The sequence below is a fragment of the Solea senegalensis genome, linkage group LG9 (genome assembly GCF_019176455.1).
Source record: "Solea senegalensis isolate Sse05_10M linkage group LG9, IFAPA_SoseM_1, whole genome shotgun sequence".
Classification (NCBI taxonomy): Eukaryota; Metazoa; Chordata; class Actinopteri; order Pleuronectiformes; family Soleidae; genus Solea; species Solea senegalensis.
The window spans coordinates 525,309-540,822 of record NC_058029.1 but is presented as its reverse complement, the minus strand read 5'-3'; the positions used below and the strand labels follow the sequence as shown (position 1 = coordinate 540,822).

Below are 15,514 nucleotides of genomic sequence, written 5' to 3'. Positions count from 1 at the left end.
ATTCCCTGTTTTACTGACACAATGTTTAGAATTTAATAATAATTTTCTTAACATGCAAACATTGAATTGAATAAAATAAGAAATATAATATTTATTTATTTATTTATTAACGAGAATCTGTGTAATTATGTCTTCATAATTAAATAAAATAAGTGAAATGGCGTGACAGACTCACAAGAACAGGTGACGCTGTTTCCCGGGACAAAGGCGTGATTGACAGCTCTGTGAGCCAATCACCTGACAAATACACGCCCGCAGTGTCTGCGTGGGCGTGGACTCCACACTCTCTCTCTCTCTCTCTCTCTCACCCACATACACACACACACACAGAGCAGCAGCAGCAGCGGATCCACTCCGGACTCACGCACACACACACACACACACACGCAGCGTGTCCTCGTGTTTTCGTCTTCCGTGGGTTTTTCTCTCCCGCGTCTTAAAGTGAAACAAGAAACATAAAGAAGAAGAAAAACGCGCGTGTTTCGTGCGCACAGATCGCGGTTGTTCCACGCGCAGCCTCTGGTCTCGTGCTTCTGTCCACAGATGGATTAAACTGGTAGGTTTAACCCAACCATTCACTCATTAACACAACTGTGTGTTCCTCCTGTAATTACAGATTATAATAAGATTATGTTAATCTTATTATAATCTAACAAGTTTCTCAGCCTCTTAAATATGAATATTCCGTGTTTTTTCTCGTTTTATATTTTTATTATTTAACTTAATCATGAAAATATTAAACAGATTAACAGAAGTTGTAAAATAAAAGTTGGTTACAGCAATAAAAAAGGAAAAACATAGATTAAGTTATATTTTACAGTTATATTATCAAACTATTGATGTTTTTAAACCAGACTACATTCACATATGTCTGAAATATCTCCTCTTCTCGTCTCTAAGTTTGTGTTCATTACACATTTGGTCATTTTAGTCTGTTCAGTGGGACTATGTTCTCTTTAAATACCAGTATTTATCTTAGACTTACAGTAATCAGCATACACCAGCATACATTAATCCACTAGTAATCTATTACTAAACAAATTATTAGGCAAGGCGAGTTTATTTGCAAAGTACTGTTCATATACAGTACAAAAGACAAGAATGAATTGATATTCTTTTTTGAACTATTTTAGTCATTTATTTGTCAGTCTAAATGAAAAAGTGTCAGTAATAACCAAACTATGTGACTTTGTGAAAATGTCCTGTTTTCTCTGCTCAGTGATGACTCAGTTTCTCTTAATTGGGGTAAAAATACAAGACATTTGAAGATGTTGTCAACTAATCGAATAATTATGAAAGTAAACGTTGTTTGTGGCCCCAAAAAAGGCAAAACGTTCTACAATGGTATTTTATAGCACATTAGAAAGTTAAAAACACAACTCATTACAGTTTATATGGAGAAAAAACTTATTATATGTATGTTTTGTTATCTAAATGTTAGTTGAAGTGCGTAATATCCACACGAGGCAGTGATTTTCTTTGACCAGTGAAGCTGCAGCTGAACAAACGTTAGCCCTGCAGTCACACACTAGCATTAGCATTAGCATTAGTTTGTTTTGGCTCTCTCTGACCATGTGACGAATGACGAATTTTGTTAATTTGCATTCAAATACATGTTAGTCATCAGCGCTGTTTCAAAGACATAATTCTTCAACCGTGTTTGAAATATCCTGCAACTGTAAACAGGAAATAAACAGCCCACAACATGACTCAGCTAAAATACTTTGATTGTACGATATCTAGTGATTTTGACCAGAACTAAATATCATTCTGACTAACAACAGAGTGGAGGAAACCAAATATGAGCTAAAAATAAACTCAGAACAAACCTGCAGCTGTAAGTTTATTTTCCACTGGTTTGTCTCCTGACGCATGGCGTTGTTGTGAGCAGTGACGTGATGTAACTTTTGTAAAGACATCCTCCTCCAACAATCTGTAAACAAAGAAATGATCCTTCACTGAGGCTTTTACTGCTGCAGTCTGATCTCACTGATCTGGTTTAACCTGAAGTTTAGTGTCTAACTCAAAGTTAAATAAGCCTGGAGTCTATAATTACCAGTGCTCCACGGTAAACTTCAGTAAACGTGTTCTTCAGCCACAATGACGTGTGCAATAATGTCCTTCCAGGTGATCACAGCAGCCAGCAGGGACTTAAGGAACCCTCAAACCTCCCCACGATGGGGAATGGACTGTCGGAACAACCCAGCTTCCTCTCGAGCTTCCCGAACTTCCAGCCGCTCCACATCGCCATCCTGGGTCTGGACTCTGCGGGGAAGACCACCGTCCTGTACAGACTGCAGTTCAATGAGTTTGTGAACACAGTTCCCACCAAAGGCTTCAACGCAGAGAAGGTCAAAGTATCTCTGGGCGGCCACGGGACCGTGACCTTCCACTTCTGGGATGTAGGCGGTCAGGAGAAGCTCCGCCCCCTGTGGAAGTCCTTCACGCGATGCCGGGACGGCATCATATTTGTAGTCGACTCTGTGGACGCGGAGCGCCTGGAGGAGGCCAAGACGGAGCTGCACAAAATCGCCAAAACCGCCGATAACCAGGGCGTGCCCCTGCTGGTGGTGGCCAACAAGCAGGACCTGAGGAACTCGCTGGGATTGGCCGAGCTGGAGAAGCTGCTGGCGCTGAAGGAGCTGGGGCCCTCGGCTCCGTGGCACCTGCAGCCGGCGTGCGCCATCATCGGAGACGGTCTCAGGGAAGGCGTGGAGAAACTGTACGAGATGATCCTGAAGCAGCGGAAGACGCTTCGGCAGCAGAAGAGGAAGAGATAAATGTCCAGACTGGACTCGTCTGCAAGACTTTTCATGTGAAGGATTTCTGTCTTCTGTGTGGACGCTGTGGTCTGAGTTTTATCAGTCCAGAACCGAGCTTTAGGATCCTCCGCTCTTTGGTCTCGTGATGATGACGATGATGTCGATGGGGAAGTGACACGTGAAAGGAATAACGGTATGAAGACGAGAGAGTTTTAGACATGTGTCGATGTTAGGGCCGTCACTTTTTTCCCCGCTAAATAATTGCTTTTGTAATGGAGCTAAGGTCAAGCTGCGCTCACAGGGCCCTCTGCTGGACTAAGCAAGTACAATGACTTCAGTCTGAAGCACTTTTTGACACCGTATTTTGACAGGAGTTTAAGGTTCAAATTTGAACTTTCCCGTCTCAATTTTAAAACAGATCTGCAAATTAAAAAGTGACGGCCCCCTGATGGATGTTCTTTTACAGAGTGTTTGACGTGGATTTTAGTTTCTCAGAGGGTTCAGGGTCTGGAGAGGTGATAGAAGGTTGTTGCTGTACGATTGTCACGAGATCCGAAAAGAATTACCAAAAAGATTTAAAGGAAAGGCTCAAGACTCGTTCAAGGATTCATTAGGGGTTTTTGAACAGTTCTCAAACCTTGTTCATTTTGTTGACACTGGACTTTCGTTGTGAAAGAAAAGTATTATCGTGCTTTATTGCGATGTTCTCCACTTGCTTGCTGTCTTTTTTTACTACTGTGTATCTCTCCACTTCTTTTGGAAGCACTTTAGAGGAAAAAAATCACTTCGTATGAAGTTTATAGAGTTTTTAAATAGAGAATATTGTGTTGTAAAAAAGAAAAGAAAAAACCTTTTACTGCTGTACAGCACATGTTTTTATTATGCATCGAGTTTTGATCAATAAAGAAAAATATAGAGAGAAATATTGACACAGAGTATTATTGACAGAAGGAGGTTTTTTTTTTACATATATTTGGGGAAAAACAGTAAATTCGCCAATTTTTCTCCTCGATTTTGCAATTCTATTTGCGAATATCATTATCATATCAAGTTAAATTTTAAGTGAGTATTCACTGCATCGATGTGTCATGTTCGATACGATCGTTATGTAAGATTTTTGCTTCGTTTTTAATCTGAATAGAAACAAAGAGATATTTTGGTACAAATGTTTTTAAAATATAAAAATGTCGAGGCACGTGCAACAAGTAGCGGTTTATGTTTTGGGAGAGGAGGCTTAAGCTCCTCCCACTAGACACTGACAGTTTTACGACATTTATTGAATCTTTTGAGGCTTCTTTGTCGTGTAGGCAGTCGTTATTTTATGCTGAGTTAGCAGCTTTTACCAACAAATGCACTTCAGTGTACATGGTGATGCTGTTGAGCAGAACATCCAATAGGAAGCGCCCTCTGTCTCTGAACTGACCTGTGATTGGTCAACAATTCTCGTCACAGGGCTGGTTTTTGTTTGGACCTCAAACTCAGATTACATGATTTACAATATACTAAAGTTTTATTATAATAATATCGCTCAATAGCGGTAAAATATTGTTTAAAGAGCGAAATATTTGATCTCAGGAGTTGGTGAAGACCTCAAATCAACTTTTCTTGGCTAAATTTGAGGTAAATAAATTCTATGAATCTTCACTAACAACCAAATACCTTCATTTAAAGTGTGTGAAGTATCAGTAGCATCATTTATTCTACACTAAAATCAACATATATTGTCAAAAAATATTTGAATCTTTGCTCCAAATCTAGTTTAGACTGGATTTACGTCACACAGAAAAGGTTATCGTCAAACTACTTCATCAATAGCACCAAAAATACGTTGCCTACCGCAGCTTTAAAGAGCAAAATATTTGATCTCAACAACAATTTGGATTTTTTTTTGGAATTTTTCTTGGCTAAATTTAAGGTAAATATCAGCAGCATCATTTCTTTTACACTAAATCTTCTTCATCTAAACGAGGTGCAGAAGTCTGATGACTTGATTTACATGATCCAGAAAATGGTTATTGTGAAAACGACTTCAACAGTAGCACCAAAAATAATGAATTTTAAGTTTTTTAAATGACAACAATTTGCTTAAACGTGACTTTTAAAGCAGCAGCTGAAGAGTCAACTCACCCTGTCATCATTATCATCATCCATTCACTTTCATTGTGAGCAACTTGCACAATGATTGTTCACGCACACACACACATACAACATTGCATAGAAAATCTGACACTGTGGTAAATAATAGTAATAGTACTAATAATAATTTCATGTATGTAGCATCTTTTTAAGCTCAAACAATTTCCAGATAAAAAAAAGGAACGCAGGAAAAGTACACTGTAAAAACAGACGTACAAGAAATAAACCAACACATATTTACATGGATTTAAATGTTCTTGTTTGAAGAAAAATAATCTGCCAATGGGTTGAACTAAGTGAGACTAGTTTGTAAAGCTACAGCCACTTTTAGACTGTAATGTTCCTTAAAACAAGGGAAAAACAATCAAAAACTGGAAGTTAAAATGTGCTTTCCTTGACTTTAACACAATTTCAATACAAACCTCAAACCTGGAGCAGTTGGGTTTGTTCATTAAAGCTTATATATCTAAAAATGTGAAGGTTTTTCTGCTGAAAACTTTTTTGCCAAGATAATTTTTCTTTTTAGGCAAAAAAAGGCAACTATTGAATTGTTTTTTTTTGCAGAAAAATCAGAAACTCACACAAAAACAAAGATATTAGGTCAATGACATTTCAAATAATTTCTTTGCTTGAGATAACTTTTAAAACCTTTGACCGTTTTTGTCTCGTTTTAAGAAACATTTCAGTCTGAAAGTTGCTGTAGATGTAAACGTTTTGTGGCCATGCATAATTCTTTGTCTTAAACCAAGAAAATGTCATTAATGGCAAGAATATCTGTCAGAATGTCTTATTTATCGTCAGGCTGTGTTTGCAGTGTAACTCCATTATTAATTAGCTCATGACTGTCACAGGTTAATGTGGTCAAACCTGTTCACAGTGAAGGGAACAAAGCTCTTATGTGTTAGTATTAGTATTATTATTAGAGTGCCTGCTGAGCAATACAAAGCAACGAGAACTCCCTAGAGTTTTGAGAAACCCGCCCACATGTCCTACATGAAAACGTGCACTTTGATGGGGAAAGGGTTGCCATGCCCTTTTAAGCGTTTCAAGTAAAAAACTGCAAATAAATTCCACATACACATGAATGGAAAACAGTTGAAAAGTGATCAGAACCCTGCCCAATCTGGAGCATCACAGTGTCGTCATACTTTAACGTAGAGACGTGGTTCAAACTTTAAACCGATCACAAGACTTGAGACTTTTCTCACCTAAGTCAAAGTTTTGATTCATATTACTGTTTTTAAACAATCACAGTTTAAGTTTTATACTTTTTTGGGACGTGTTCAAGTTTATAATGAGTGTGTATTGTGCCATTAGAGTGGCTGAAGTACATGAAAATAATCACAAAAATCTCTAAACAAACTCTTCTCCCACCCACAATTTCTAACGTACACAGACAGTTTCTACTTAAAAATGTTGCTGTGGTTGTCGTCTAAACATGTGTATGACTTTCAGTTTTTCCTAAAATCACCTAAAAGCGCAGAGATTTCTGCTCAAATCTCTCATTGACCCCCATTTTAAAACTCTTTAAAAATAAAGACAAGGGCGGTTTTAAAACTGTAAGTCTCCTGATGCTCACACACCAAACATTTACTCTCTATCATCAACCGTTCTGGAAATACGACAACTTTAAAACATGTTGTTTTGGACAGTTAGAAACAGGTGTTTGGAAGGAGGAGGGACATCAGGGAGGGGGGAGGGGCTTGTGCGACCAGATGCTAGGCTCAGTCTTTCCCTCTAAATTTTCCGCAAAAAAATTCCACTTTGCCTAAATAATTTTATGGTTTTAAAGGTTCAATCCGCCCAAATCGGCAGCAAGAAGCAGACATGGATGAAGACGCTCCGTCACAGTCTGAACAGGTTTGAAAATGTGGCCGGGGTCAACGTGGAGGTCAGAGCTTGAACAACAGGCCGGGGCAGCAGGGAGAATCCAGAGGCCGTGACTGGGTTATTTTTGGAAACGTGTGAATTTCAAACCATTTGTAATGATTGTTAAGCTCCACAGCTGCGGTGTTTCTAAATCTAACATCGTGATGTTAAACATGTGCCGGGCAGCGTTTCACTTTAATTATGAGCCTGATGATGATGATGATGATGATGATGATGTGGGTGTTGGTGCAAAGACTCGCGGGAATTATCACATTTAAAAATAGAAGGAATGTGGCAGCGGCAGATTTCACTGAAACATTTCCTGCTCTTTCTTCACCCTTTTATTTTTGCACAGTAATGAGTCAGCAATTCCCAACTTCCTGTTTCTGCCAGGTTTGCCTTTTTTTTTTACTTCTACAGTTCAAAACAAAGACATATGAGGATTTCATTCATTTACAAAGGAAACAAGGTCCATAAATGTGTCATAAATAATAAAAAGTATAAACAGAAGAAGTGAGAGAGAGAAATGTTTTTCAGTGGTCGATAATGGAAAATAGTTAATTGCTGAGCAACAAATGCTGCTGACTCAGCATTTCTAACTATTGTTTTCCTTTTATTTCTTAAACTTTTTTTTAGTCGCTAAGTCCAAAAATTGGACCCTTTTGGTCGCTAGTTCCAAAGGTCGGAGTCCTCAGCAATTCCCAACGAATGTCTTCCTGTTTCCGCCCAGTTTTGGTCACTAACTCCTCCTACAGTTCAGATCAAACGTGGCTCTTATTCACTTTCAATGGAAACAAAATGGCGGATAAAAAGAACGAACCAAGCGTTTTATGCGAGGATGATGTTTGCTGAAAATGTAGGAGGAGTTAGCAAATGCTGAGTCAGCACTTTCGCACCTTCAAGGTGCAGTATGTGAAATTTAACTGAAATTATTTAAATTTTTTCTTGATAGTTGAAGATATCAGGAGCCCACAATGTAAAACGGCTACATATGTCCTCAACACATGAGCAGTGTTTTTGGAAAATGATGTGGTCACATGACAGCGGAGCTCCCAGAATGCCCTGCTGCTGCTGAGTCATGTGTTTGTGTGCCAGGTGCTTCTTCTCCACTTGTTTGCCAAAGGAAGGAAACTTAAAAAAAAGAAAGGCCAAAGACATTTTCACACTTTTTCAAACTTCCTGTTCGACTGTAAACGCGAACACGTTTTCTCTTTAAGTCATTTCCTCACATCTGTGTGTGCGAGGCGAGGCCTCATACGCGGGGGATCAGCGTTAATTATTGCCCCTGAGAGTCGTAAATCTCCTTCCTTCACTCGTGGTTTTACTTCTGCTGACTTATATAATATGACAACTGTAATCACTTTGATGATGAATGTTTGTGGAGGGAACGCTCCGTCTATTTATTACTCTGTTTTTTACCCCTTGTGAAAGCAAAGGTTATTTATTATAGTAAAAAAATCTAAAAACATTTTCGTTAACTGAAGTCCTTTCATTTATGTGAGTTTATTTTTAAAGGTTGTATTTGAGACAGCATTTTTCATTAATTCATTCATAAGATAATGTTTTTGTTTACAATGTGGGACAAAAGACAGTGACACATAACATTAGTTAGGTTGAGTTGGTGAATCTAAGTGAATCAAACCTCTTTTAGTCTTTTTGGTGGGTCTATTGTTTATCATCATCCTAAAAAACTGTAAAAATGGCATCTTTTGTCATTTTTTGACAAACATGTTAACATGTGTAGCAACTTTGGCAAATTTTTTCGGCTCTGTTTTTAGCCCCTCCCACATAATAATAATGATGATAATAATAATAGTAATACTTTTTTATTAGAAAACTAGCAAACCCGCTGTATAAACTAACTACTTTTAAAAACAAATCTTAATTCACCACAATCGGCTCTGGCCTTCCTGGAGGCTTCATTTACTATTTTTGTTGTTTTTAGCCCCTCCCACTTCCAATCTTCCCCACTGAACCACTTTCATACGTAAAGGTTCACCAGAACTCACGTGGTTGCCACAGTTTTGTGAGTTTTGGGGCAAAAACAAAAAAATAAATATACATTTTTATGAATTACTTTAAAAAATGAGCAAACCCGCACTAAAAACTGATTAAAACTAGGCCAGAATGTCTTAAACTAGTGAAAGGTGGCTCAGGGTGAATGAATAACCCATTAACTCATCCACACATTATTATTACTGCGTTTACACAGAGAGAGAGGGAGTGACCTTTCAGCTCTGTCAGGGAACAAACTGTTCTCCTGCCTGCGTGTTCAAAGCTGCAGAGTGGGCGGAGCCACGGGCTCCACGGTGACGCGTCCACGTTGTAAATTCCCTGTGTCAAAGTTGACTTTTTAATGATATTGTGAGGGTTTCTCACACACACACGCCCTCAGTGAACGGAAGAATGGGGGAAGTTTAACTCTGACGAGCCTCGTTCACACTCACATAGTGGGTAAAAAAACAGGGTTTGTGATGAACGCTGAAGTTCGTTCACAGCAAAAGTCGGAAACTGGGAGTCAGTGGCAAAAAAAACGTGGATGCTAACGCATCTCAGGCTCGTCGTTGTTAAGAATAACAACAATCTACGTGGTATGTCGTAAAGTGGGGTTCAATACAAACATCACAGCTAACAGCTGAAAAAAGAAGGCACGGGCAGATCTGCAACATTAGAATAACGACTCAAATGAAAGATTAACGTGTATTTTAGTTGATGAGAATAATTACTAAGACGAAAGTTAACATTACTTTAAAAGAATCCCTGAAAATGACGTAAATTGTTTACGACAGGAAGTAGCCTCACTCTTCTTCTTCTTCAAAAGTGAAGAAGAAGAAGAGGCAGCATATGAAGTTCTTTTGACCCAGAGGTTAATGCTTATTTAACAGATTCCCACAGGTAAAAGCCCGGGTTTAACTGCTTTATTGGAAATCTTTAATCACTCAACTCACAAAATACATGAAAATGTTAAATATTCGGGTTTCTTCAAAGTCTGAGCATGAGGTTCTGCTTTTAACCCCCAGTTTAAATGTCCTAGGACAGATTCTAATCACGGACACGCCTCATGTTACATAACACACAGTTTGCTGTGGTGACTCAGTCTGAACAGATTGCTGTTCCTCCCGATGCTTTGGAAAAGCTCCAACAAACACCTACCTGATATTGTTTGTGCAGAAATGTGACTTCACCTCAGGGTGATCCCTAACTTCTCTCTTCACGCTGTTGTTTCAGTCAGTGTTTTTATTATCTAGGTGCAGTGTTTTCAGGGAAATGACACCGTGTACCGTGAGTTAACTGTCATATAAAGTCTGTAAAACACAGAAATGATTAACATTTCAGTGTTAAAGGGCCATTACCTGAAAGCCCAAGATGAGCAGGTTTATCAGAGATGTTGCAGCAAACGTCAGTAAACGTCTCACGACTGAATTCTACACGTTATTAAGCAGAATCTAACTTATTTAACAAAAGTCACCCTGAGCTTTTTTCTTTGGCTTGTATTGAACTGTTCTTATCAAGACCATAAGAATCTAAACTTTGGGTTCCAAGCCTCCAGAATCGCAGTGTCACAATCTCCAAGATGGACGCCAAATTCAAAATGACCGACTCTCTGTTGAGTTAAGGTCATGGTCCCAATGGACTTTTTTGTTCGTCTTAAACCGTCGCAGGTTTTAAGTTTTGTGAAATTTGGTGCAACTTAGTCTCGGCATTGTCCTGTGAGGTTTCACTTTTGGGGGTGCTACTGAGCCATTTTGCACCAATTTGAACTTTTTAGCCTTATTTTATAGAATTTTTCGCCAGTTCCGATGTGTGTGCCAAAATTTGTCTATTTTCATGGACGTTCAGTGCCTCAAAAATGTAAAAATGTGATAGTTCGGGGAGTAAATGAATCAATTTAGTCATGGGTTTACAATTTCATCATATTCCATGTTATTTCATCATCATGATGACTGATAAGAGACATGCCCGGTCTTATTTTTGTGCAGCTATGCCAAGCAGGACAGAAGCAGCTGGCACACACACACACGCACGCACGCACGCGCACACACACAGACACACAGACACACACACACGTTTCTGGCAACAAACAGTTTGGAAACCCGAGTCCCAGAAAGCCCGGGCCTCCTTTTTTGAAACAATCCACTGTTGAAGCAGCGTCGAGGATCTTCAGAAAAGCCTTTTGTTCATGGACAAAGACGACGTTTCCGGTCTCCTAGCAACAGAGGTGCTGTCAAACACTGACTGCAGCTGCAGCTAATGTTGTTGTTTATTTAGTTGTTGTCATTTGTTTTCCTTTGAGAGTGAGAATAGGAAAAGTGACAAATAAAAAAGCTGACAGCAGCATTACTCTGCCATTAGCTCTGCTGTCATTAAGCTTGTTTATTAGCATCACTGTTAGTTAGCTTTGTCATTTGGCTCAGCTATCATTAGATTCATTACCAGCTATGCTGTTAGCCAACTTTCAACTGCTATTAGTTCTGCTGTTATTAAGTTTGTTGATTAGCTCTGCTGTGAGCTAACTCTGCTATTAGCTCTGCTGTTATTAAGTTTATTGATTAGCTCTGCTGTTAGTTAACTATGCTATTAGCTATTTGATGATTTAGCTCCGTATTAGCGCTACTATTATTCAACTTGTAAATGAGTTCCACTGTTAGTTAGCTCTTCTGTTATTAGCATTGCTAATATTTAGCTCAGCTATTAGCTTTATTTACAGAGTAATCACTCCAGCGCCAACTATAGAAGAAATCATTTTATATAAAGGCCATAAAGTACTTATTTTTTACAGAATGAATAAATGAGTTATTTGGTAAACAACATTAAAAACAGTGACGTTGTTGTTGTTGTGCCATCTTTTGTAATTTAAACTACACAAATGAAAGGTTCAGATCTTAAAGATATGTTTGTGAGAACAATTCAATTGCAGCTTTTGTGATTCATATTAATATTTTAATAAAAGTTCAGCCCTAACAGACACTGAGGTCAATTTCCCTTCTTGACCTTTAACCTTTGCTTTCACTGCCTGTACTATCCTCAGTTTTGTTGCATGTACACAGGTTTTCATGTAACGACGTGGGATCATCTTGTACTAAATGTCCGTGATTTCTCTCTCTTTCACCTGCTGAGCTTTGAGATTTCACTCACTGTGAAGCGACAGAAAAAAGCAGAGAAAAGGTAAAAACGCTGGAGTGAGTGTGATTATTATGCACAGTTATCGTGGCGGGGGATTCACTTCTCTTTCCTGCAGTCTAGTGAGGGTGAGTGGCCTATTTACATGTGAATTCCTCCCGCAGGCCTGAAGCCTCGCTGAGAGCAGTGAAGAGCAGGGGCCCACCTGCGAGGAGAGAGGGGGGCGGGGGTTATTTGGGGGGGGCTGCTTTCTTTTATCCTCGAGAATTCAGAGGAAAGAAAGAGTGAGCTGTGCCAAAGGGAGCGGAGGAAAAACAGACAGAGGTTATGTTTTACTGCTCGTGTTAACCCCTCGTGTATCCTCAGGGTCGTTTTATGCTTTTTTTAACGTTTGTTCTTTGAAAATTTTGACTTTTGTTCTCATGACACGTCAATAAAAAAAGTTACATTCAGCACCTTAAGGACAAAACATGTACCAAGTGAAACACGTTCTATATTAAAGATTTCTGAGATCTGTGTTCTCTTCTCCTGCTGGACTTCAGTCAGTATTGATGTAGACATTGTGTTACAGTTAAGAGAAGACATAACAGCCGAGTGCCACGGTTCTCAAACAGTGGTGGTGTGCGTACCAGCAGTGGTACGGGAGCTTCCTCTAGTGGTACTTACTGCTCTACTGCATAAACCCGGGTATGTGATCGGAGTGGAGTGGAGGAATTTTGAACAGAGTGCAAAGAAAAAGAATAATAATAATAATTATCTGTGGCACCACCCATAGCCTTTTGCTTTGGTCTGATGACTGCCCTGACCCCTGTGTCGTTTTACTAGCACATGCGTAACGTCGTTAAAAAGGTTTACGTTAAATCCTGCTACATGGGACAATGGTGCCCTCTGTTACTGTCATTGATTAGTAATAGTAATAGCAAAGGATTGTGGGTAATCCTTAAGGCTATGGAGGATTTGTCTTGAGAAAGACAAATAGTCAAATCTACTATTGTCCTTACTACTATTGTTATAAAATGCAGATTTTAAGCTGCTGCTACAACAACCTGAGCGACTCCTGGCGTTGAATTAGGTAGCACATAAGCCCCGCCCCCATACTAGAGGATAATGGGCCCGATTTCGGTCCCTATCTCTTCTGACAATCCTGGGTGCCTTTCTTCCGATTTTAGGCTGATTTGAACAGATTATCCTGTAGTTTGAGGGATTACCACACAAACACGTTTGATATTTACGACTGAACAGTGTTTACGTACTTTTGTTCAGAACCGTAACTTGTACGAGACGAGTTGATTCCGTCTTCTCAGTGGTGACTTCATTCATCCACAGTTTTCTTTGTGTTTCTCGGGCACAAAACATCACAAACACAACAACATCTTCTAAAGTCGCTAAATCATGAAAGTTTCCGTGAGACCAAAATCCCTGCCAGAATCTCCTGCCTTGACTGGATCGTCCAGACTGAGCTTTCTCAGGATTTAAACATTGAAAATCACTTTCAAAGTTGTGTCTGTACTCGTTTTGAATGTTTTTAAAATCCTCTGGTGTGGAGCACACAGACACACACACACACACACATCAAACCACTGTGTTGTGTTATGACGTGGAGGGTGAACAACATTCCTTGGCTCATTGTTGAGGAGAGGATTTCTCTCTCACCTCAGATTCACTCGACCATCAGCATCTGGACGAGGAAGAACAGCAGCGAAGAGGAGGAGGAGAAAAAGCAAATGACTTTTTCATTCTCTCTTCCATTTTGACCTTGAACCCCGGGCTCCACAGCTCCGCCCACAGCCCCGCCCACTCATCCAGGCACAATGCAACCAGGTCCAGACACAGATTGTGTCCACTGGGATCCGTGTCGCTCCGTGTGCTCATTGTGAGGCTCAGGCCTGTGAAATGTGTCTGTGGTCTTGTTTGGGCATGAGGGATTATGTTGGGATTATGTTGGGCTTTAAAGAGCCGTGGACTCCAAAGCTTCTGATGTGATGTGGAAAGTCACAGCGAGCCGTGGATTCACAGCTGTCAGCTCGTATTTCATCATTTCCACAGACGAGAGTTTGAAAGAATTAATGCTCGAGATGATCAAAGGGAAAATAAATATTTCTGCAACTTCCTTCATTAGTTTTCACTTAAACAGAAAAATAATATTGTTTAGAAAAAAGTTTGTGTCACTTTGTGAAATCTCACTCTCCCACACTCACACACACACTCACTCACTCTCCCACACCAAAGTCCAGAGAGAAAATCAGTGATTTTCAGGAGTTGTTGATCCACTGCTGCCTCCATCACTCCAAAACTCCTCAAGTCTGATAAAGTTTCACGTTTCAACAAAAACTCAGAGTCTGGAACCTCATCAGCATCAGGACTCACAGAGAGTCTTTGTCTTCATGCTGAGTCTCACACAGACCATGTTTCACCTGAGTCTGAAACCAGAGGACAGTGAACAGAGGACAGAAGACAGAGGACAGAGGACAGTGAATAGAGGACAGAAGACAGAAGAGGACAGAGAACAAAGGACAGATGACAGTGAACAGAGGACAGACGACAGAAGAGGACAGAGGACAGACAACAGATGACAGACGACAGAGAACAAAGGACAGAGGACAGATGACAGACAACAGAGGACAGAGGACAGATGACAGACAACAGAGGACAGAGCTGTGACTGTATCTAACACTCAGGTGACGGTCTTTTCCTCTTCAGTCAAACTGAGTCACTGCAGGAAGTAAAAAGAGAAAAAGAAAGAAAAGAAAAACATGAATGGAAGGAAAAGAAAATGAAGTCAAGAGGAAAGAAAGAGGAGAAGAATATTCATAGACTTTCACTCACACACAGGTTTGTTAGGACCAGGTTCTGGTCTCCATGAGGACTCTTTAAAGTTATATTTTGTGGTTTTTGTGTTGGGGTTCAGTCTGAACTATGTTGATGTTTGTACTTGGCGCCTCTTTAGGACCTTGTTTTCTGTCATAAACACTGACCTGGTCCTAAAAGGTCCCTAAAGAGGTAGCAAATACAAACATCAACACAGTTACACAGAAACTACAGAAAGTCAAAAACCAGGTTTTAACCTCCAAATGTCTTTTGGTTTATATGTTTTTGTTGGTCCTCAGAAAGATACACATACAAGAAACACACACACACACACAGGTCTGTGCAGCTATTCTTGTCAGGACTCTGCATTAGGACAAACTAAAGAAAGTGTGATCTTTAGCTTTAACCATAACCAGTTAAAGTATAACCTTTAACCTTAACTTACAAGCACAATTCAAATCGTAGTCCTTAAATTTAACTTAAACTCAACTTCTTCACAAATGAGTTTCTACTTTACACTAAAACCAGTTCTAACGTTAAAACCAGGTCTTTACACATGAACACGGTCTGTTTTTATGACTGAAGTTTGTTATACAAGTCGAACGACTTGAGTAAAAAAAACATGATGAAGACCTGCTCAACCAGAGCGCACACACACACACACACACACACACACAGACTGCGTACTGACCCACAGGTCACGCTCAATAACCAGCACAATATTATCTCTGTTTAAGTCGACATTGATCTTTTTTATAACCATGTAAACAAACAGCTTATGTCTATTAAAAATGAAGTTGAAGAACTACAAGTGTTAA

At 39.6% G+C, this 15,514-nt stretch overlaps 1 protein-coding gene across 1 annotated transcript; it reads left to right on the top strand.

The window, feature by feature from the left end:
* The first annotated feature begins 347 nt into the window (after window positions 1–347).
* arl4aa (ADP-ribosylation factor-like 4aa) lies at window positions 348–3,681 on the top strand. The gene is made up of 2 exons (XM_044033474.1): window positions 348–556; window positions 2,128–3,681. Exon 2 carries the CDS (start codon window positions 2,178–2,180, stop codon window positions 2,778–2,780), a length of 603 nt encoding a protein of 200 aa, XP_043889409.1. The 5' UTR covers window positions 348–556; window positions 2,128–2,177; the 3' UTR covers window positions 2,781–3,681.
* Window positions 3,682–15,514: the final 11,833 nt, after the last annotated feature.